A 24,791-nucleotide genomic window follows, 5' to 3' on the forward strand; every position below is an offset into this window, starting at 1 on the left:
CGTACAAAAATAAAACTAAAGACCCTAGTAATGTTTAACATTCTTTCAAACGTTCCTCACCAGAACTGGTTTCATTTAGAGGCCTGCAACTCGCACACATTTTTCTCATTTTCAGCCGCCTGGAACACGTACGTACGGTCAAAGTGAGACAGTCGTGCACATCCAGCCTATCGCGTTCCCAAGCAACGTTTCGAAAGCCGTGGAATTGTTTGTTAGACCTTCTGCAAGGACAAAAAAAACAAACATCCAGGCCATTAAGCTGGGCTGGTTACACCCAGATGTGCCCCAACGCTGGAACCAAAACAACCGTGGGGGAATTTTACATCGCACACTCTGTCACGTCCTTTCACGGTGCAGGAAGGAACATCTCCGCCAGTTTAGCCTACTGACACGTTTGACTCTCAGCCAAAGAGCAGCACATTTGCGTCTCCATACACCACAGAGGGAGCCTTTGTGCCGATTTTACGGTGGAACGTTTACGAATGGAGCGGCCGCAGCTTGCGTTGACGCAGATATACCCACATGTTGAGGGCTCTGGGCTGCTTGGCACCACTGACATTTCCTCCAACCACTATGACATGTGCTGCAAATGCGAACCAGACAAACGGCGCAGTCTGATCACGCGCAGCACCGAGTGTCATACAGCCGAGGAAGGAGGGATGTGGCTTTAGGCAATATTATTGCGATGTATATTGTTTGGTTTTTTCGGTAAAGTCACGTAGGTCAAAAATAAAATTAAAAGTTAATAAAAGTAATAATGGAAATAAAATAATAAAAATCACGCCGTTTCGGAGGCAACACAAGTCTCCGTTATCAGGTGGGACCGTCACAGCTAGTTTTACTGCATCAGTAATAATAATAGCTGTGACGGTCCCACCTGATGACGGAGACTTGTGTTGCCTCCGAAACGTCGTGATTTATTATTTTATTTCCATTATTACTTTTATTCACTTTTAATTTAATTTTTTACCTACGTGACTTTACCAAAAAAAACCTAACAGTATGAATCCTTGCAGTCACGAAAGCTTCAAATCTAGAATTATTGCGATGGTTCTTCGGGAACACATCTTCGAAAAACCGCATGTCTCTAAAACAATGATTAAGTGAGTGGCTTCATAGAGCTAAAGTTGTAATGGCATGGCAGACGACTGAGCCGCTGCTGAGGATATCTTGGGTTCTGGTCCGGGGTTTTCGCGTGTAGCGCATCACCAGGGGTCGTCGGCAAGTTGTGGCTCCAGAGCTGCATGTGGCTCTTTAAGGACCGCTTCGTGACCGTTATTTATCGAGGGCCACCATCTCGTATTCACACGGCATTGCGGCTTTTGAAATATCGAGGTTTTTTTATTTCACCGAATTTGAACAAAAATGTCTCTTCTTGTTATTTTGGTTGCCGTCCCCTGTGCATTACCAACAACTATTTTCGATGCATTGTGTGCTCTATTTGGTCAGTTTAATCTCCGATGGTTTATTTTAGAGACAGTTGAAGAGTGAGGATTTCAGTCTTTAAGTTGTATAATACAGATCCTTAATCAGAATTGAGCAAATCCTGTGGGATCACACTACTGGTAAAAGTGATACATGCTTCGATCTGTGCTCAGAAATGAACCATGTAGCCCTATTAGCTGAAACAAAATTGAAAAATTGGCATACAATTGGTGAATAAACTGTAAAAAAATTTTTTTTAAAAAGTCCACAATGACGACCTTTGTTGCGAACGTAATTGCATCTGAGTGTGCTGATCGCAAGAGTTCAAAAGCACAAGATGCTGGATTGTTTTGGGTAATGTTGAGGAATATTGCTGGAAACATATTCAGTCTGCCGCAAAGACATACCGTGGCATCATTCACAAGCCCAGGACTCGGCGAGCCAGTATTTAACGCTAAACGTACAAGTGTTGTGCTATTTGCCAAAACGCTGTTCTCAGAACTCCTTTGGCTTTTGAATTTTACTCTGATGCAGTGCACCTGCCCAGCATGCCTCGAACGCTATGCCAGGTGTGCCGTGTTAAAATATAACAAATCCAAAGGACACCCTGGGGTATTTGACTGGAGATTTTCTGCTGTGATGCAACCGTGATAGAATGCACGCAACTATAATTTGATGTGCAAAAACTACGCTTGATGACTCAGCTTGCAATGACTGCACCCACACTTATGTGTGCGCACATTTGAACTGCTTAAACTTGTTCTTAATTCGTCCACACTCCAGTGGAAATAATTGTACTGAAATTGTCTTCGTGTATGAACAAAGCATTGTTTTTTTTTCAATTGCTAAACCGTAACGCACATCAGACCAAATATTTAACAGTTGGTAAACTTGAGAGCGCTATTATAATCTTCGCGAGATATCTTTCAAGGATACATTAACACTACCGGTGAACCAGAGGGTGTCTATGAAGGTATCATCTAGTAGCTTTGTACTTTGACGGCAGTCCAAGATGCACGGTTGAATGCTGGGGCAATGTGAGTGACAAAGTGATCACCGGAAAAAAAACAAAGATCTCCAAAGGATGATCTTCAGCAGGACAGACAATAAAAACAATCACATGCTCTGATGTTTGCAAGCACCCTGGAACTCTCGCAACGTGTACATTTTAATTCAGACGAGTGAATGGTTTGCGCTGTGCCTATATGCATATTACGTAACATGTATCCATCAGAGCCGGAATAAAGTTGGTGGAAGGACCTCCACAGCAAGGGAGCCATAGGGAGGTCGTCTACAGAAGATTTACTCGATTCTTCGTCACTGGCCAGACATCTTGGTAAAAGATGAGAGTACCTACACTTTAACTAATCACATGCGGCATGCTGATTGACTAACTGGGGGTGGGGGGGGGCTCATTTATGCTGCTCGGGAAACAGAGGCAGGGAGCGGATTGAAGAAACCCGCCCATTGTTTCAACTGCCCGCAGAAGGAGATTGAATCGGCGACCTCTGGATCGCGAGTCGAACCTGCTGACCACGACACCACCATGGTAGCGTCTCAAAACTGGTGCAGGGAATAACAACGACGACGACGTTTGCCTCACGAATATGAGTTGAATTACGCAAAGGGTATGTTTATATATGATGGGCAAAGAACATCTCTCACTGCATGGCAGCACCAATGCTTGCAGCCAATAGAAAGTGGAATTTTGGAGACTGATGAGGAAAGTGCATAAGTTGCATGCTCACATAATATTGCTGGAAACAGTCATGTAGTAAATATATAAATACAAAGGGCATACGTAGTGTGCTTCCACATATTTAAAACAACAGTTTTGTTGATCTATTACTTGTATGTGTGTTTACCTATATACTTAACGTAGTTGTAGTTATATTCTGGTATCTGTGTCAAGTATATAGGTGCCTTATAATATCAAAAAAAGACTAAAAAAGACTAAACGATAATAAAATTGTGCTGATGATCCTGATGCGACTGATGATGATGACGGTGACGTGGAGGTGGTTGACTGATGGTGACGTGGAGGTGGTTGACTGATGTTGATGTGGAGGTGGTTGACTGACGGTGACATGGAGGTGGTTGACTGATCGTGACGTGGAGGTGGTTGACTGATGGTCACGTGGAGGTGGTTGACTGACGGTGACGTGGAGGTGGTTGAGTGAGAGCGAGCCACACCGGTGTTGTGGATGTCCGCATCTCCTTGAAAGGAGCATTCCTGGATGGCTCCGACTCGAGCCAACGTTCCGCCCAACACCAGCCTCATGTCGTCGACAGTGCCCTGCTGAACAACACAGTCGCGTGTGATCACATCGCACGAGGCGTCCACCTTGCTGGCGACGCGGCTGGGTGCGGCGGAGCGTGCCTGTACCATGGTACTTTGGAGGCAAGGGTTGATTAATCGTGTAGATTTGTGAAACACCCAAAACACCCGCTGGCCAGGAAATGGCAGGACCTTAAACGTGTTATTTTGGGGTACTCCGATTTCCTCTGACAAGAAAAGCCTGCATTAATATGCAATTGGCGAAACGTCCTAACAGGGGAGCCTCTTGAAAAAGTGATTTGAGAATGGGTGAGGCTTTCCTGGATGAAGCACATTAATTTTGCTATCGGATCCTTACATGTGCTTTCATATTCAAGAGATGGATTTCATAATGCTCTTAAAGTATCTTAAGACAGCAATGTTTTAGCTCTGATATAGTTTCTAAATAAAGATGAGACCCAACTGACTGAATTCTCAACAAGTAATATTAAATAGGCAGTAACACCTAAAACCTATAAACAATCAGGCCATTTAAAAAAAAATTGGTGCCCTGAATACCGCTTTACAAGTCACACAGTCTAAAATTTTTGACTACTTTTGCAGATGAACGGGATCTTGCGAAAGTAAATTGTATTTTTGCACCTCCTATTTCTCCGTAACATCCCGCTGCTTTAGCACAGCGCCTTGAGATGTGGTTACATTTAGATAAAATATAAACCCAAATAACATTTTACCTTTAATTGTATCGTGCCTACTTCGAGGTCTCAGAGGAAGTTTTATTTTCAGTGAAGGTACCATAAGGCTTTAGACGATTTAAGTTGTTGATTCCCCAGAAGCAGTCCTTAGTCACGATTTCCACAATACCGGCTCACACGGGTTTTATAAAATGGTTAAGTAACTCAAACTGGCAGGCGGGAGAGAAACACACCATTCGATTTGAGTTTGACATGCTGAAACACATCGAGGCTGCACATTTGAGACGGACACCTCGTGCCCTGGGAACCGCTGGCACGCTTGCTGTGATCCATGCGGAAATTAACAGTCTGAACGCTGGCCTTCCGCAACTATTTTGAGTCCACAGTGACTTCGTGTTCCGCATGGAACTTTGTTCATTTTAACATTGATCAATGCTGAATAAGGCTCTTGAATGTACAATTTTTAAACTGTAATTGAAAGGAAATTCCAATAAAGGCCCCAGTGTTGGATGCTGGTGAATTTTATAATGCAGTTACTACAAATGTTATTTTTCAACATTTAAAATAGCAGATACTGGTAAATAAACAGCCGGTCAGTATTAATGAAATGTGAGTTTTGGCTTGATGTTATAAAGAAGGCGGTCTCCAGTTTACGACGGTCCGACTTACTATGATCCACATTTACGACGTCTATATAATGCCACCATGGATCGATTTACGACACAGTAACTTGATTTACAACGCATCTCCCGACATGACTCCGAACACTTTTGAGCAGAGTCAGTCTGGTTTTTCAGATGTGATTTGGCGTGGAGATTCTGTTATTCTCAAGTGTTTTTGAGGATTTGTACATATTAAACCCTGTTAAATATGGCTGATACAAGGAAAAACACCTCGACTGTTTCGAAAGTCTATGGGAAAATAGGGTCCGAACAACAACGGGATTTCCATGAGCGCATTGCGTTTAAAAAGTAGGGAGTGCTTGTATGATTTATATCGGAGCATTTTAATTAAACTACAAAATATGATATGAAACGTTAGAAAATCATGCTCAATACCAGCAACATATTCACCAAATAAATATTAATATTCAAGTATGTTTCTTAGGATAGCAATGAAGTGTCGTTCTGTCAAGACATGTGATGACGTTGATTATAGTACATGTTTATCACAAGGCCTACACGTCTTGCATCAATACCATACATTTGCACATGATAAACATCCACTGTTTATTGAGATGTATTATACGTAAAAAAGCCAAGAAAATATAGGATATGAGGATATTATAAATTGGAAAATCCTAAAAACTGAGGAGAATACTGGTGAATTTAAATTGTTAAAAATGGCAATGGAGCTTTTATTGGAATAACATTACAACTATAGTTGTGGATTTGAACACAAAAGCCTTATTCAATCAGGGGCTCAACCAGATACAAAAATAAACTTATATTTAAAAAAATACCCGACAAAATATTTCCAAACATAAAAAAGACTAGATTTTTTCCCCCAATAATTAAACACCTTGGACTTTATTCCACCTTACAAATTCACACTTTTCAAGAGTTAACAGTTAGAAAGCAGAATAAGGTACTTTCTTCGCCTCTTTGTTTACAAGGCTGTTGGACATTTTTTGCATAGTAAAATGCGTCATTACGTTCCACAAAATGTAGCTCTTGGCCAGGAGACTGTGGAACAGTTACGGAGCTGTTAGAAGTTCCAGGTAGAAGATTATTCCCACATGTCTCTCCTTGTTGCAGTGCCCATTGAAGTAGAGCCCAAATATGCAATGCATGTGTGTGTGTGTCAACCTCCTGATGAGATAATCAATCTGCCAGTCCATTCTGCGCCGCTACTGTTTGGCGCGCCCAGCTGAACCTGGGCATTTGGAATGGAAACACTGATGCCTTGCATGGTGGGTCTGTCTCGGGGTAAACCTGGGTAAACCCAGATCATAAATGTGAATTATTTCTGTAAAATAAACTTTCCAATTCCACTTCTTACAAGTTGTAAACAAGGATTATGACTGAGCAAAGCAAAGTTGAAATGTAATTGGCACTGAGGAAGGAAAATATAAGTCAGAGTTTCCAGGCATATTCAAACGCGCTTCGACAGAGGTACTGTATGGGCACGTACCGGACGCCGAGGGACACCAAGACTATCACTGAAGGGCACAGCCACACTTTTGCCATTCTCACTCAATCACGTTGTTTAAATTCAGTAGGCCATACCCAGCTAGCAACAGAATGTATGAATGCCCAGCTCTTACAGGAAAGCAACCGTGGCTAGGCCAAGGGCCCCCCCCCCTGAATCTTGCAGCAATGCACAGAATGATAATAAATCATGCTAAAGACACTTTGACAAGGTTTATGGACAAATTCTACGAAGAGAAGCTCTGGCTATAGAAAAGGTTAGCGGATGATACGTTGATACCGCTCAAAGATCTGCATAGACAAGCGGTAAGCAACCTTTGTGCCATCGTTTAGCCACCTTACAGTCAAGAGACAAATCTGCTACACTCCAATCAATGGAGCCCCCACTCAGTTACTCAAATATGGCACTGATGTCCAGGTGTAGCAACCAAGAGCATCATTCCGTACGAACCATTACGAAGCGAATAATCGTGTACTGTGTAGTTGACGTATGAAGAATTTGAAACAAGGTGCTTACAGCTGAAGGAGTTGAAGCTTCATCTCCATTACAATGGGCGCTTTGTCAAGTACACCACCTACAAGGTTATCTACTCCAGGCTCTTACCCGTTTGAAATAAGGGAAACTCAATACAGTTATTTCACGTACTCCTCATTCCAGCGATTGAAGGTTTTCTGTTAAAACCCTCAGTTGTTGACCTCCACTCAATCGGATGTCACCTCTTCTCTGCTGCTACCTCAATGGTATAGAATTTCCTCCTCAAGCCATCTGTGCTGCTCACCTGCTCAAGTCAGCGCGGTGGCAAAATATGAACTGCCTTGCCGAGTATACAGGAGGTCGTGGATTCGATTGCGACCCTGACACCTGTATATTTGCAGTTTGAATTTTATCCCCTTGGTAGCGTGGATTTTTCATCGGGTCCTCTGGTTGTTCCCTCTACATTTAGAAACATGCGTTTAGAGTATTTGGCTGCTGTAAATTTGGACATGATAAGTCACTTCGTTGAGCTATCATTTGTGGCCTGGTTGCTTCTGAAAAAAGAGTTGGCCTGTGGCCGAGCTGCAAGGACCTGGTTGGCCTGTGGCCCAGCCGCACGGACCTGGTTGGCCTGTGGCCCAACCGCACTAACCTGGTTGCGGAAGAGCGTGCGCTGCGCCGTGCGGACCTCCAGCGCGTCCGCCTGCTCAGGCATCACGTCCAGGATGGGCGGCAGGCCGCTAGCCGAGTCCACGAGCTTGCAGTCGACGTAGAGCTCGGCGCTGGAGGCGGACTCCTGCAGGCCCGACAGGCGCAGGATGAGCGAGTGCGTGCGCCCGTCGGCCAATGGCGCGTTCTGCAGGCTCACGGTGTGCATCTTGCCGTCGCCTTTCAGGTAGCGCAGCGACACTGCGAGGGGCGTAGGTGCACGTGGATTGAAAAGGAGACATGGAGGGTGACGCGGTTAGAGATGTTGAAGGTTGTAAAAAGGCGCAGCCCTGCAATTGCGCACCCGCGCTGCTGTCGGCAGAAGGGGCAATCCGGCCACTCGAGACGGCATTCTGGGCTTCTCTTCCACCCTAGCCAGACATCTTGGAAGAGGTGAGAATCCCCACACTTTACCTCACCACATGAGACCTGCCTAATCGACTAAACAGTGGTGGACAGGGGCGGGTAGATTTAAGAAACGTGCGCATCGTTTCAACTGCCATGCTGGGAGAACGAACCTCGATTGCTTTAATCATTGTACCACAGCAGCGTCCCATGGTGAGGGATGCAGGTGTTTAACGTCGTCATGAACATCATAGTCATCATCAGGAATCGGTCAGCAGCACAGATGCTTGTCGGAGCACAAACACTGCGGCATGTCTCAATGTCCCCCTTGCAAATTGATGAATTGTCACGATTTATGGTCGAGATGCAGTTGAATATTTTTTTTTGTTACATTGAAAATCGTGTCTGCATTGGGTGCAGGGGTAAAGTTAACTCACTGCATACAGTACAAAGTAGAGAGAGGGAAGATACGGTGACTGATCTATGTATGTATGTTGAACTTATTTCGCACCATACGAAGCCAACCGTGCTAATCGAATGTGCATTCTGGAGATCACACTTTATAGTGGAGTGACTTGAAATGTTGCATTTAACATCAGAACGATCTTGTATGGACATATGAGCAGTTGTCCATTTCCAGGTATTGAGTTATAAACTAACTGCTGAAGAATCAAGACGGATGCATAAAATAATTTCTAATTACATTCAATGAGAGTGGAAGAGGTGAGCCACTGGTATGTTAAGTGATGTTTCCTAACGAGGGACCATCAATACTCTATTGTCACTTATGGAGAGCCTCACTGAATCTGAATACTTTTTTTCTGGAGGGTCCTGCATTAAAATGTTTGCCCATTTGTATTTAGTGAGTGCATGGCATTTGGGAGGAAACCAGAGCAACCAAGGAAAACCCTTGAGTACAAGGGAACAATGCTAATCACTCTGCACAGATCGTTTCATCTCACAGCCCAAGACTACAACACCTGAGATGTATGGGAAGGTTGCCATACAAGGTAAAGGGTAGCTCTCACGAGTCGTCCCTGGTAAGGGAACTGCATTGTTCCAACTCACAGCGAGGACGCTTACTCTCTAATTTCCCCTTTTCATAATCTCCTCCTCGCTCCTGGAACTTTCCAGAAGGTTCCTCAAATCTCCTCCCTCTCATCTTTTTCCACCAATCCTCTCCCTTGGTCTCTTCATTCACCTCCAACTCTCTCCTTTCCCTCTTTCCCGCCAAATCCCTTTCATCCTCGTCCTCAGCCAATCCCATGCTATCCAGAGCCCGCCTTTGCGCAAGCTGTCTTTCATCAATCACATCACCCCAAGGTGTCGTTACGTGACCCTTACATCACCCCAAGGTGTCCCCACGTGACCCTTTTACACAAGTATAAACGAGCTAAAAAATCTGCTTAGCATCTTGATACCTGATGACACAAAAAGCACTCACTATGATTTGCTCACCGGCTTTACCACCGCTACAACGCAATTTCTTAAATTTTTTACTGAAACGTTTGTAAAAAAAAAACTCCCCCCCTCCGCCCCCGTTTATATCATAAAATTATATGACCAGAGAGAGAGAGAGAAGAGAGCCGCAGGTGTTCCAGATAGTTACCCCTGTTGAGCTTTCCCAGGGCGACGAACTCCAGGTACTTGGCGTTCTCGCGGCGCGAGTAGATGCCAAAGATGACGCCGCCGCTTTTCGACTGCAGCCGGAAGGTGGAGACGAAGTAGAGGTCGTTGATGGACAGCATGGCATGCTGGATCTTCTCCACCGCCTGCTGGTTCTGCTTGGCCTCGCTCAGCCCCAGGAGGTCTATTGCTGCGCACAAACACAACACGTGCACACACGCACTGGGGTCAATGTCATCGATAAACAAGCAACCCCGTATGTGCATTAGATGCAAAAGCCATTTGACCAAATGCGAGTCCGCTCATTGAACGGACTGAGACCATCAGCTCCACTGCACATGAACACCAGGTTTGATGTTGGCTGGCTGCTTGGATGTGAAACCAGAGTCTCAGTGAATCCAGTTCAGCTCTCTGACAGCATTGGAGAACCTGTCTGAGCCACATGGCTACCTATACTGCGTTGGCAGTGATGCAGAAGCACAAAATAACAAACAAACTCAACACATTCGTCAATAACACTGGGTACAAAGAAAAAGTAAATAATAGGTGACGTTTCAGGTCCTACTCCAGAGCCTATAGAGAAGCCAAAGAGGTATTAGAGAGTAACAGCACATAGTTAAGAAGGGTGTTAGGAAGGGTGTTATTGAAAAATGAGTTTTTATGTATATAGTTGCAAGTGAATCTTTATTTTGAGCAGCTCCAGGAATGTAGCCATAGATTGTGCAATCTGTCTCATTGGCAAGTTAGGCTATACTATGCAGCAGGGGTCCCCAACCCCCGGGCCGCGGACTGGTGCCGGTCCGTGGCCTGCTAGGAACCGGGCCGCACAGCAGGAGGTGAGCGGTGAGTCCGCACGTGGCCCACCCTTTATTTTACTTACTACTTCCGTCCACGCCTTTTTCCCGCACTGCGCACTTGTCTCAGTCACAGTTTTGGTAAGCCCACCAGCTAACCCTAGTAGCCAAAATGAGTAAAAAACAAACGTCGCTGGAGAGCTTCTTTGAAAAGGGAGAAAGACCCAATGATGAAGCCCCCCCCCCCCCCCCCCCCCGGTCCGTGAAAAAATTGTCTCCCGCGAAACCGGTCCCTAGTGCTAAAAAAGTTGGGGACCGCTGCTATACAGTACCAATATGTGACTAAATTTTTTTGTGAATGGGTTCAATGTCATTGTAATGTGTCTATGATTACACAAATATATTTTAAAAAATCTTAAATTTGACCCAAAATGTAACAATTTTGCTGGGGATGTATAGCTCCATAGCATTACAGATGATGTTAGTGACCTCAACACATGTCTTTTTAGGGTCCTTCTCCGAGAAGACTCTTGACCAGTCTGTAGATGCGATGAAACTTCTCATTCCCAAGTCGTTGGCTTTTTGTATTGCCACACTTTCCTCGTGTAAGGCTTGTCTCTGGGTTATGGTCTGAGCTACCCAGGTTAGCAAGCATTGTACATACAGCTGGAAGGTCAGTTATGACAATGTCCAGGATGTGGTCACCTCTTGTTGGGAATTGAACAAACTTTTGGAGGCCCAAGCAGCTTGCAAACTGTAGAGCTCGGTGGTCATCTGAGTCTGTTGTTCAGCTCTCTAGCCAGTCTTCATGATGGACATTGAAGTCTCCCACCAACATGATGGAATGTGCATCGAACTCTGTAATTTTTACAGGGTTTCAGTGTCCAGGTAGTCAAAGGTGTCATTGTTAGCACATGGTGGTCTGTGCACGGCTCCTATGAGTAGTTTCCGGGAACGTAAGGTGATTATGAACCACATAAGTTCAATGTCTGTTGGACCTCTTTGGGAGTCATGATGGATGGCAATTCCTTGTAGGCAGTACATTGCAATGCCCGCTCCAGATGAGGCAGCTCTATCTCTTTGGCAGCAGTGCAGTCTGCTCCGTCTTGAACAGATGGATCCGGAATGTTTCCACCACGATGACAATTGTGGGTTCGTTCTCCTTGCACAAGTTGGTGAGTTCTCCGATATTGGATCTGAGGCCAAGGACGTTGACCTCAATGATTCGCAGTTCCCTGTCTCGTAGTCGGTGGGCAGGCGTATGTCGTTTCCGTTTTGATCCGTCCTTTCGAGGCTTGGCTTTGTTTCTTGTATAAATTGAGAGTAGGGTTTCAAGGGTTGCTGGCCCTTGACCTAAAACACAATTGAACAGTGTGGTGGAGGTATACGCTATACATGACCTGATCTCAAGCATTCGAAGACTCATAACATACCGTGCTCAGGCAAAAGCCACTCGGTCAAAGGTGGGGTGACCAGCGTTTTTGTTATACCCCCACTACCCCAAGTGACCTTTTGTCCACACTCGGGGCAGCACTTTCCCACCTGCTCTGCTTCAGAGAGAGAAATTATTAAGAACCTGGTGTAATCACAGGCGGCCGTCTAGATTTGAACCCAGGTTCTCAGCAGTTATCAGCTCACTACTTTAATCTCTTAGCCACCGTGCTACTTGTTGACATCATCCGAATTTAATTATCAACATTTATTGACCATCTCTTAAGATGAATACGTGTGTGTGAATGTGTGTGTTTGCTGAATACATACAACGCTTGTACAGGTATTCAGACCAATAAACGTTTAAAGTTGAAAAGTGCGTGACAGGTTGAGGCACCTGTCACGTGGCACGTCAGCCAGCCAACAGTCCTGCTTCCATTGTTAGAGAAGCAGGAGCCATCACTATGGTAAAGCCCACGGCCTTCTGCTGGCTCTTGTAAATCCCAGAGACTTCTGTAGGCTTGCCGGACTGGATCCACCAATTTGTAATCGGGAAATCCCACAGAAGCCTCTGGGAATTCCAATGAGCCAGCTAAAAAAAGCTGGCCCATTGAGCCAATATCCGCCACCTTTTGCTCGTCTAACAATGGAACCAGTTCTGCTGGCCGGCCTGCACCACGTGACATGCGCTACACCCCGTTGCACAACAACTCCACGTGTCATTGGACATTGTATTAACGGAATCTTAAGTATATAAACGTTTATAGTTTGCTATAACAGCAAATATTACCTTTTACGTTTCAATAGTATAAGTGCAGGTACGTAAGTTAATGTATTTATCGAACTATATAGTCATCGAAAGTGTGAGGAGGGTGACTTCGGAAAGTACTGTTTTCAGTTTCAAAAACATGGCCGATTACTCGAGAAAATGTCATCTGTAATGTGTGTAAATTAACATAACTGCGTTGACTCAGGCTCGGAAAAATACAACTATGCTACCAATGTAAGCTTTATAGCGAATAGCACGAAAAGTTCAAAATGTTCAATTCCACTTGTAATTAACCCCCTTATGAAGTATTAAACACATTGTTTTTGCTGAGTAATAGTAATGGTATGGGATTACCAGTATGTGCCTTTGGACATGGGATTACAGTGATGAGTTACTTGGGCCGTGATAACCCAAACACCAACCGTAGATGAGTAAACGCACTGATTCGCGGAATGGTTAAATACAAATCCCACTTTAACTTTCTAGAGAGACATGGATTCGGCAGGGCTCGACAAAGTGTGGGCTTTCACCCAGGCACATATTAGGAACGTATTGTCGTTTTAAGTGTTATTACAGTTAGCCTGTGTTTTTTTAAGACTGTTAAAACTTTTGCTCAATGGCCCATTGATAAACAAGGACATCCTATCGTGGTGTGCTGGCTTGCAGCCATTAAGTTGCCCATAATCAGTGTCAACTTCAATTGAATGGACAAAAAGTTTGCTTTTTGTCCAGTCAGTCCACACCTCCGTGCAACGCGGTAATGTCATCAGACTTTACACAAATTCGTGTCAGACATGCTTTTGCTTGCCAGCTGCAAGTAGGCACCTGGCCAAGCAAAACATTTTAGCGCGTCCTTTTAACCTACACTGTCACATCCAATAGGGCTGAATCTAAATCTGCTTACAGTTCGCAGAGCTGAATGACAATAGCACAATGGTTCCTAACCACAAGCCTGCACGTCAGGAGAAAGAAAATACCGTCAGGGGAGCCACTGCTGTTCATAATTAAAGGAATTATCTTTTGATCAGTGGCCGGTGATATATATCAGCATAACGTCTGTTACCATCACGAGAAGTGTCAGCCTCCATACCATGGGAACATGAGTTTTAATCTCCCTGACCCAAATATAGTGTAGAGAGTACACTATATAGTACATTAATGAGGAATGTGACAAGGTACCAATAATTACAGTCGATCAATGAACCAAAGAACTCACAACACAGCTGGGTAGAACTGCGGTTACAGCACTTAAGGAAGATTTAGTAGTTGGTGAGTTCTCAGTAGGGAGTCAACTCAGGATTTATTTCCTTGGGGACTGATCAAATGAGCATCAAGTTGTTGATGCTCTGATGGGCGAGGTGTTAACTGGTGGGTTCTTTCCCGACCCTGACGCCTGTATATTTGCAGTTTGCATGTTCTCCCTGTGGTCACGTAGATTTTTCTCTGGGTCCACTGGGTTTTCCCTCCACATTTAAAAACACATGTTTAGAGTATTTGGCTGCGATGAATTTCCATGTGATAAGCCACTTCGTTGAGCTATCATTTGTGGCCAGGTCACTTCTGATACAAGAGCTAAATAGCTATTTGGGCCTTACCTGGTAAAATAACAAAAATATAATAGTTTAGTTAGTTGGAAGTCAATAGTTGTGGTTTTCTAAAGAGTCAGGCCCCTTATGAAGTTTCCATGCCTAAGCTCAGAGCTGCCAGCCAGCAAACGCTGGGACTCTTCTGAATACTTTTGTGTGGTGCTGCAATTAGTGACTCGTTTTACTGCATGGCGTTTACATTTTGTAATGTATACATTTTTTCAAATATTTTATTTCATCAGGTGAAAACCAACAAACACTAATTATTGCTTTGGAAGGTAGACATGTCAAACATACATAGGGACAGATACTGTATTTAGTCTGAAATAAATTATCACCAAATTGCATTCATATAAGGGTTACGATACCGAAACACAATGGCCCACTGACAAATTATGTTACCAATTTTTAAGGTTTACTTTACACCAGACAGTGCTCTTTTGGAAATTCCTAACAAATCAGTGAAAAATCCCCAAAATATTCGGTATAATATGCAAATGAGGACAACCACAAGTGTAATTTATTCGTATCTCTGACACTGTCTTTCCGACAGACCTGTTCTTCACCTGAGGACGGCTGCTTGTGTTGTGGCCGAAACGTCGTGAGAATTGTATTTTATTATGTTTTATTTTTATTATTTTATTATTTCCCTTCTACGTGACTTTTCCGAAAGAACCAAGAAGATGAGTTACTTATTTCGTTGCTAAAAGATTTGTCCCATTAAATGTGCAAGTCTCTCCCCCTCCAAACTAGCAAAGGGACAGTGCTCATTTCCATTGGTGGTCCTGAGCCAGTACTGGAAAGACTCTCCAAAGGATAATCGCTGTTGACTCATCTTTTATCAGATCTGGAGGGATAATGGCTGAGTTGGCCCTGAATTAGAATATTAAGGAACAGCCATCTGATTTTGAGTCAGCAGCATTGAGCCAGTGGTGAAAATTCCGCAGTCCTTACAAACCACAGGATCTCTGTGAGGCTTCCCACACATTAGTAAAAAAAATTTGCATCAACCCTGGAGGATTAAATGGATTTGGGCTTGTGACCATCTGACTGTGAGTCTCACTTTAGAACCACATTGCCACTCGACCAGATGTAGTATCTATAAATCTACCGTATTAACATGCGTGCAACAATATTGTCACATTTACTTGTACGTGTCAATGTCTTGATAAAATTTTGACCAATGGAGCTCCTCACTGGTTGGATTAATACTTTTCATGACTGAATTTAACATCAACATACAATGTTTCGTTAAAAGCAGTTTGGTCATAAATTGATAAAAACATTGGCAACATGACAATCTTGTTGGGTGGTGAAGGGTTAAAGACAAGTATTTGGCATAAAACTAACACGTGGCCTAACCCGAAAACAAATTTGAATCACTCCACACATACTGAAGCCAGTTACTAAACTAAACTATTTTTTATTTTACCAGGTAAGGCCCATTGAGCTATATAGCTCATTTTCAGAAGTGACCCGACCCCAAATCATAACTCAACAAAGCAGCTTCTCATGTGGAAATTTATAGCATCCAAATATTCCAAATGCATATTTCTAAATGTGGATGAAAAAACCGGAGGACTCGGAGAAAAATCCACGCGACCAAGGGGAAAACAAATGAACTCTAAATATACATGCATTAGGCTCGAGATCGAACCTACGACCTCCTGAACATCTCACAAGTTGAGCCACAGTTGGCCGCCCAGATTTGAACCGAGGAATTTAGCAGCGTCGGCTCAGCACTCTGTCAAATTGTGCTCCCCTAAGGCATCTGGCATTCTCTCCATTGAAAAAAAGGAATATTCATAACAATAAATATTTATGTTGCTTGCCAATTGACCTCATCTCTCTTACAAAAGTTTAGGTGAGCGCTGCTCCAATTCAGTCTCATTGCCAAGGCCTGCGTTTACTCAGTGCGATAGCAGTCAGACAGCGCGGGCTTTTCATCCAGCTTCGTGAAGATGGATGGGAAGTGTTTTTATGTAAGATTTTTATAAAAATGTTTAAATGAGTGATTATATTGTAAAACCATCTTGTTGTTTTTCAATTCTACATATTTATGACACTCGCTGAGACACTATTGCCCCACAATTTACAAGTGTAATACACTCATACTCTTTGGTTCTTTCGGTAAAGTCACGTAGGTATAAAATAGAATAAATTAAATCACGGCGTTTCGGGCGCAACACAAGCGTCCGTCATCAGGTGGGACAACCACAGTATGAAACAATTGCTGAAGTGGGCAAGAGGGCTGCTGTGACAAGAGGCTACAGCCCTTTTGCCCACTTCAGCAATTGTTTCTTGCTGTGGTTGTCCCACCTGATGACGGACGCTTGTGTTGTGCCCGAAACGTCGTGATCTAATTTCTTTTATACCTACGTGACTTTACCGAAAGAACCAAAGAGTATGGATCCCTGCAGTCACGAAAACTTCAAATCTAGATCGTAATACACTCATGTACATATTAGCGTTAAGACCACAGCCTGATTTGGTAACTTCATACGAGAATAAGAGTTTACGCCATGGTGTCACTACGCCGCCATGTCCCAACCCTGCGTGAGGATTGACTGCCTTCTGCAAACAGGAGTTGTACTCCATCCGTTCCTCCTTCCATTACACACAAATGTTTGCGCTTTGCCACTTGGCAGAAAGTTCTAAGCGAATCTCTTTCCATGCAACTTTCCACCCAGACATGAGTTTTGCGCTTGCCAGGCAATCCATCACAAAATAGATTTTGGAAGATTTTTTTTTTATTTCCAAATGAAAGCTTTGTTTAAAAAAACACGATAAACATTATCACGTGTTAGGTTTTATTCACATACCAAGTAAATCATTGTTCGATATCCCCTCGCACTGCATCGGGTGTTGCTATGCACATGTCAGTGGCTTGCCCCATCATGCCACGTGCCCACAAGCAGTGGGAACGCGGCGTGATGCACGAACACCCCGTGATCATCATTGTCCTCTTCAGCCAATCAGCGCCAAGAACACTTGGCCCGGTTTGCTAACCGTGCCGCACGCGCCCACCTGTGACCCACGCTGGAAGCAATCACGATACGGTGAACGCAGCGGTGAGATATGCAACGCTGGGAAGTCCCTCACTCAGCTCAACTGCCTAGCTGTGTTTGTGTTACAACACGTGGCTAAACATAAAAAAACGTGCATTTTAACTTGAATTAGGAAAAATCAAACTCATTCCTACATTCAACTTAAAAAATGCAAACTTTAAAAAATATATATTGATTTCCCACTACCAATCCCTGGTGCTGCTCATTGGTTTCAATTTGCTTCATTGCTGGATGTTATGTTATTTGTAGTGACCCATGTCACGGTCGCGAATGAGACTCTCTATTCTGGTCTCTTGAGTTATGATCTCATAAAACAACGCAAACTTGGGACTTGGTTGGGGAGTATGCCTGTAATCATGTGCCACCCTTGCGATATAATGATCACGTGTAACACAAACAAATAACACAAAAAAATCAGCGTTCACATACGCAAATCAGAGCATACATCATGGCGAGACATAATAATCGATTTTAATCAATGAACTGATGCACTGTTACACCCATAGCAGGGAAGGGGTAGGAGATGGATGTGAAGGAAAATCTGAGCAAATGAATCCTCATGTCTTATGCAGCAAGGGGATGAGAACCGGGGCGTTGAGTGCTCATCCTTGGCCAGAGCTGGGACATTCTGGTGCCAGAATAGCCCTTTTCCCAGTGGTCATGGAAATGAAGCATGATTCATTCAGATATTAAATGCAATGTTCTGACCTCCCTCACTGCCTCTCCCTACGTCTCAGATGATTGAAGAGTGCAGTTGTATTCATCCTCCCTGCTGTAATCTAATATAACTGGAATGGAAACGACGGTGACATTTTCACCCTAAAAATAACATAAACACCCTTTATTTTCATGGGACCTTCCTTGGCAGTATCAACATATAAGAATTGGTTTTACCCTTTCTGGTAATAAAACAGGTGTTACGATATTAAAACACCAAACTGAAACCTTTTGGAAGGAATCATGTCTGCATTTACCACATATACTTGCGGTGAACATGCATACAAAAACATGCTCTGGTAGTAGATGATGCATTGTCTTTGAAACTGATTGGTCCACACCAGAGACAGCTTTCTTTAGAGCCTAGTCTCGAACAGTATTAGTTCAGTGTTTTACCATCTTAACACCTGTTTTATTGCCAGAACGGGTAAAACCTATCTTGTACTCATTATGAAGAATAATTAATTTGAACTCTATCATCCATGTATATGTAGTGACATAGAATCGGTCACATAGCAGCATAGCGCTGGCTGCTGGCAGGGAAGGGGATCTGCAGCTTACAGCAGCCATCACTGACAGCAGGTCACGTGATAGACCAGAGATGGATGTAGGGGAAAGGTCACGGAAGGGGCAGATCGAGAACCCACTCGTAGGTTCCAGAAGGGGGGCGTGGCCGGGGCGGCGCCAGGCCACGCTGACAGTATAAGAGGGGCCCCGGGAGGGCTGTCCTGACTGGGAACCGTAGTTACTAAAGTGTGAACTGTTAAGGCCGTTTAATAAACAGAGTGCCTACTCTTAGTGTCTCTGAACCAGTCACTACATATAAAATTAACAAGGTTTTCATCGATCCGTCACGCCCTGTATCTCAAAATTGGAGCATGGGAGGAAAAATGTAATGAAAGCAAAAAATGTTCCTCTTGCTGAGGAAACTCCTGTAAAATTATTCGCTTTCAGCATTTCCAACAATTTTAGCCCGAACTTTCGAATGAACACCTCAGCACATCCAATGAGGTAATTGGAGTGCACCTTGCACTACTCCGGTGCTTAGACAGGATGCAATGATTAATGGCTGCTTGAAAGCAGGAGGTCAGTGTCATTGGGAAACGAAAAGCACTTTTGATTACAGACTTGGCGTAACTCGTCATATTGTGTACGCCGTTGTGAAATGCATTTGGTTGTAAAAATTGAGAATGTACCACAGGTGTCCATTTACTTTTTCCTGGTTTACCAATTCAGATCCTCCCATATACAACATTTGCTGTGCACATTTATCGGGCCATTTGAACCGAAGTTTGCAGGTTTGTTTCAACCTAATCAGAACTCTTTGCTGCTCTTGGTTCATCTTTACAATAATTTATCTCACTAAAGTCCAGTGCGTTTGCGTTTCAATGCTGGGGCAGACACATGCAGAGAGGGTAACTTCACTTACATTATATCTCACGCAAATGCGTGGGCAGTGCTCATGTCTTATACGATTTTAAACCCGTTAACGTTTTGGCTATTGAAATTGGTGAAGGGTGGGGGTAGATGTGGCAGGACACGTTCAGATTTGATTCGTCATTGATTTTGATCATGACCTGGAATTGAACTCATCGTATTGGATTGTGCTAACCAAACAAACACTGCTCCACCCCCTGGCTTATATTAACCATATGAACCTAGTGTACTAAGTTAGGACTAGCATTCTACAGGCACAACTGTATACACGCAAAAAATGTTACGTTGATTACACTTTGACAATACCTTGCGGCAATCACCGCAACACAGTGCGACTACCACACACCTAAACGTAATTCACTCTACGCATGGTCGTATCTAAATAAACAAATCAATTCGTAATTAAATGATGATGCAAGCAAATAAACAAACACTGCCAGCTGTGCTCTTTGGCAAAATATTTGCAAAGAATGGTCAGCGGGCGTGCTGATGCAGCTTGGCTCAGTGGAAGGAGCAGCTGTTGTCCTCCCCAAACTCCGCGAGTCGAATCTCAAGAGGCCAGCATGGACTTGAATCCCTCCCTTTGTTCACCAAACCACAACAAGCGAAAGTGACCTCCAGTCGATAAGCACACTTGAGCAGACCAATACCGTCGATCATTCGGGCAGCTGGGCAATGGTAGCTTTGCCTGCCTGTAATGCAGCACAAATGTTGTGAAGCACCCGCCCCTTGGGCATCGAGGTGCTATACCGTGGCCGACCAGGAGAAGGCAGTACAATAAATGGACCAATCTCCATCTGTTTACATCTGCACGGGGCATGATACGCTGGTTGACCTGCTGTCACGTGACCGGATGATATTGGAGGGGAGCCACCGGTGGACGGGGGCCGTGGGCCGGTCATGTGGCGCTGTCTTTCAGACTCTCATTCAGACGCTGTCTTTCCGACAGACCTGATCTTCACCTGAGGACGGCTGCTTGCGTTGTGGCCGAAACGTCGTGAGAATTGTATTTTATTATGTTTTATTTTTATTATTTTATTATTTCCCTTCTACGTGACTTTACCGAAAGAACCAATAAGATGTGGCACATTATGAATGGACCACTCTTTTAATTATTTCCTCGTGCAGCAAGGGAGTAAAGTGTGGTTTTGTGAAAGTCCTTATGTGCTGTGCAGTACATCAATGCACGTGTGTACACCAGCAGGCGATAACTGAGTTGGGCCTGTGGGTGGCTGGCAGGGTTATTGCTGAACAGGACTTGTACACCAGTCACGTGGTTAATGGCGACTCGGTTGAGGATTGCTGTGTGTGACACACGTGCTGTTGCATTTTATATATTGACCGCAATAAATGTGTTATCCCTCGATTTGGAGCACCTGCCCACGTCCTTCATTTCTAGTGTGCAACAAAGATATCCAGATTTTTGCTGCTGATGAGGGCCAATCAACTGTTGTGATGCCCCGTGAGGACTATGATAATACAATCAAAGATTTACTCGATGAAGGTACCTACCTTCAAATAAAACGAGACACAACCAGCACTTTGCAACGTAAAACAACGGCAATCATTGCCAAGTCATCAATTCCCAAAGAAGAGCAATACCTCATCAAACCAAGGGCATCAAAACCACCAAGACTTTATGGGCTACCAAAAATTCACAAACCTGATGTCCCATTAAAACCCATAGTTAGTACAATAGGCTCTGCCACGTACAAATTAGCACAATACGTAACGAAACAAATACAGCCCTACATCGGTAGGACCTCTTCGTTCATCAAAAACTCTGAACATCTCGTAAATATGATTAAAGATATTAAGCTTAACCTTAATTATATTATCGTAAGTTTTTATGTGACTTCTGTGTTCATGAGGGTTCTGGTCAACGAGTCAATTCAATTACTCGACACTGAAAACGAACAAAGGTTTAGCCAAAGATATCCCAAGACTAGCTGAACACTGTCTAAAGAACACTTACTTCTTGTGGCAAGGTGACTTCTATAAACAAAAGAAAGGAGCAGCAATGGGCATTGCTTTGTCTGTGATAACGAATTTGTACATCGAAGATTTTGAAACAAAAGCAATAGTTGCAAGCACACTAAAACCATCTGCTTGGTTTAGATATGTGGATGACACATTGGTGGTCTGGCCACACGGCAAAGATACACTGAACACATTTCTAAATCATCTCAACTCGCAAAACCCATCCATCAAGTTCACCATGGAAGTGGAAACTGACAGAACTCTACCATTTCTGGACATTCTGCTCGGACGGGTAGAAATGGTAAAATAGCACACAGTGTTTACCGAAAGAAAACGCATACTGACGCCTATCTGAATGCAGAGTCACACAATCACCCTGCACAGAAATCTTATCTTATCAAGACGCTCATGCATCGAGCTAAGAAAGTATCAGATGGTGACAGTCTGAGAAGTGAAATTCAACATGTTAAAGCGCTGCAAATGAACGGTTACAATGATGCGCAAATGAACAGGGCATTGAATGCCAAATCCAAATCAAATAACACGAGCATTGAAACTGCCAAAATAATTAAAATGATCAAAATGCCGTACATTGCGGGAGTAACTGATAAACTAGCCAGATGTTTGGCACGGTACATAAAATACCGAAAATATCTGGTACAAAAGATGTATTACTGAAGTTATCAACAGAAGGTGTGGACAGGATTAACTGCACGTGTGGAAAATGTTATGTTGGGCAAACAGGACGGATGATCAGCACGAGACTAAAAGAACATCATAGAAATATGAGATTCTCCAAAATACAACTATCAGAAGTAGCAGAACATGCGTGCCAACAAGGACACTCAATTTATATTGATAATGTTGAAGTTCTGTGCAAAACTAGCTACTACTGGCCGAGACTAATTAGAGAATCTATCGAAATAAAAATAAATAAAAATAATTTTAACCATTCGGATAGCTACCACCTTAGTGCTGCGTGGAAGCGAGTCATCAAAGAATACATTATTTAAATGCTAGCCTATATATAGGGCAGCATACTTCGATAGGGATTACGGTTGGTACGGATATTTTAATACACACAATAGACAGGAAGGACAAGATCAAAGGGCTCGCATAATACAGATGCACAATGTACGTTGACTCAGTAATCCCCCCGCCCGCCCCCTCCTCGACTTTGCACGAGAGCGCAGAAACGTGGACACCACATCTACGCCTCTATATAAGGAACGAAACAGGTCGACTTCTCTAAAAATCTGGCTGTCGCCTGATGAAGCTAGTTGTAATTACTGGTGAAACGTCGTACTCAGATTGTAAATGTTGTGGCTTGGCTCCCCAACACACCGATGTGTTGTACTAGTGACGAATTGGCAAGTTCTGTTTACGTGACAACCCTTACTAGTTGGCTGTGTCGGGTGGTGGCGGGTTTTAATGACACATTTATATATTTATGCAACATAACCCAAAAAACTCTTATGGATGATTCTCACATGCAAAACTCAATGTGTGTATTCTATCGTGAATGTAAGAATACATTTCAATTGTTGAATTGATGCAATAGCTTGATTCTTTAAATGATACTATAAACTAAATTTTTATTTAACCAGGTAAGGCCCACTGGGCTGTAAAGCTCTTTTTCAGAAGTGACCTGGTCACAAATAATAGCTCAACGAAGTGACCTTATCACGTGGAAATGTATAGCAGCCAAACACTCGAAACGTGTGTTTCTACATGTGGAAGTAAAAACTGGAGGACCCAGAGAAAATTCATGCAACCACGTGGAGAAGATACAAATTCTAAATATACAGGCATCAGGGTTGGGATTGGACCCACGACCTCCTGTAGTATCCCACAACTTGTCAAAAATCCTCAGCAGATTGAAATAAGAATAACCAGCAGTCTCATGTAAGACACCAATCACACTGATATTTGGGGTCGAATAATAATTTCAAAATTGGAATGGGGAGTCCAATGAAGGTTGACTCCCAAGTAAACTGGTAATTATTGGCATTTATCATAATACAATAATAATGTGTGGCCATTGTCATTATCAATATGACAATTATGATCATAATTGTCATAATCAGTGAATATTACCATATTAAATATCAGTATTATCAAGATTGTCATACACACAGGACAGTATGTCATGATTCAGGTAATGAATACATTTAAATATATCATCAACCTCACTACCACCACGCTCACAATTGTGACATAATGACATTTACCATCATCTTCGGATTTGGAGTCATCATCATCATGATGGTCACAATTATATTGTTGTCACAATCATATTTTATGATCCCTAACCCTGCGATTTTGCTGTGGGACTGTGAGATCGTAAGCATTGGGCAAGAGGTTCGGCATCCCTGGAGGGACTGCATTGTTATTGGCTCCCCGGAGGCGAGGATTGTAAAAATGCAGAGATCAAAGGGCTCCATGGAAGGGCAGGGCATCAGGTGCTTAGGCACACCCCTCTACAATTGAGAAACTGAATCAGAGCTGAGGTGCGATATAAATCTTGCCTTCCGGCTCTGCTGTGTTGTTATAGAGATACTGTGTGTATCATCGGACAGGATTGGGGGGAGGGTGTGCCTGTAATCATCACGAGGTTATAATTCTGGGATCAGATAGTGTATACTTTTACAGGTGAAGTGTAATTTTGTTTAAAAAATTTGTTTTGTTCACAAAGTTGACTTTGCCCCAATCTTACTCCAGCATTTTGCATAACGCATCTTCCCTCGTTGCCAATTTGAATGCATACAAATATTTTACAACCGCGTGTGAACTTTCAAGATTTACATTTTGCCGTAATCACGATTTTTCAATGGTTCATCGACACAGACAATTGATAGGATGTCAATGTCATTGAATGAATCGTACATCCTGATGATATCTACGTCACGTATCAAAACTTACCTTTATCCACAAACGTTTATGAACTAATTTTACGATTTCAATGAAGTGGGGTTTAAACCGCTTATACTGGAAAACTATTAATCTCTTCCTTTGGCATAAGATAAAGTATGTCGTATGATTTATTTTAGCAAAATATATCTGTGGTAAAGTGCCAATACCTCTTTTGCAAAATTGTCCTTTTATTTTGGACAAAAAACATCACATTTCCAGGTCAAAAACTCAAAATGTATTCTTTAAAAATTAAACGCTGCGTGAATTGTTGTGCCCCAGAAATAATACATCACAGCTGTGAGGGAATTGTGGCCAACGCGGTCAAATGTTTCATTATGCAAGAGGACAAGCGAGTCTTTGAGAAAAAATCACCAGGTAACTGCTGATGAATTTC

General features: G+C 43.2%; 1 protein-coding gene across 1 annotated transcript in view; it reads right to left on the bottom strand.

The window, feature by feature from the left end:
* LOC133346422 (thrombospondin-3-like) overlaps window positions 1-24,791 on the bottom strand; it is a 75,932-nt gene that overhangs the window by 45,678 nt on the left and 5,463 nt on the right. The window contains exons 2-4 of the mRNA XM_061557980.1: window positions 9,686-9,892; window positions 7,676-7,932; window positions 3,619-3,724 (exon numbers count right to left, since the gene is read on the bottom strand). Coding sequence (XP_061413964.1) covers window positions 3,619-3,724; window positions 7,676-7,932; window positions 9,686-9,892 — 570 coding nt within the window. The remainder of the gene's footprint in view (window positions 1-3,618; window positions 3,725-7,675; window positions 7,933-9,685; window positions 9,893-24,791) is intronic.

This window comes from Lethenteron reissneri, chromosome 24 (genome assembly GCF_015708825.2).
Source record: "Lethenteron reissneri isolate LAM-NWPU_2019-01 chromosome 24, ASM1570882v1, whole genome shotgun sequence".
NCBI lineage: Eukaryota > Metazoa > Chordata > Hyperoartia > Petromyzontiformes > Petromyzontidae > Lethenteron > Lethenteron reissneri.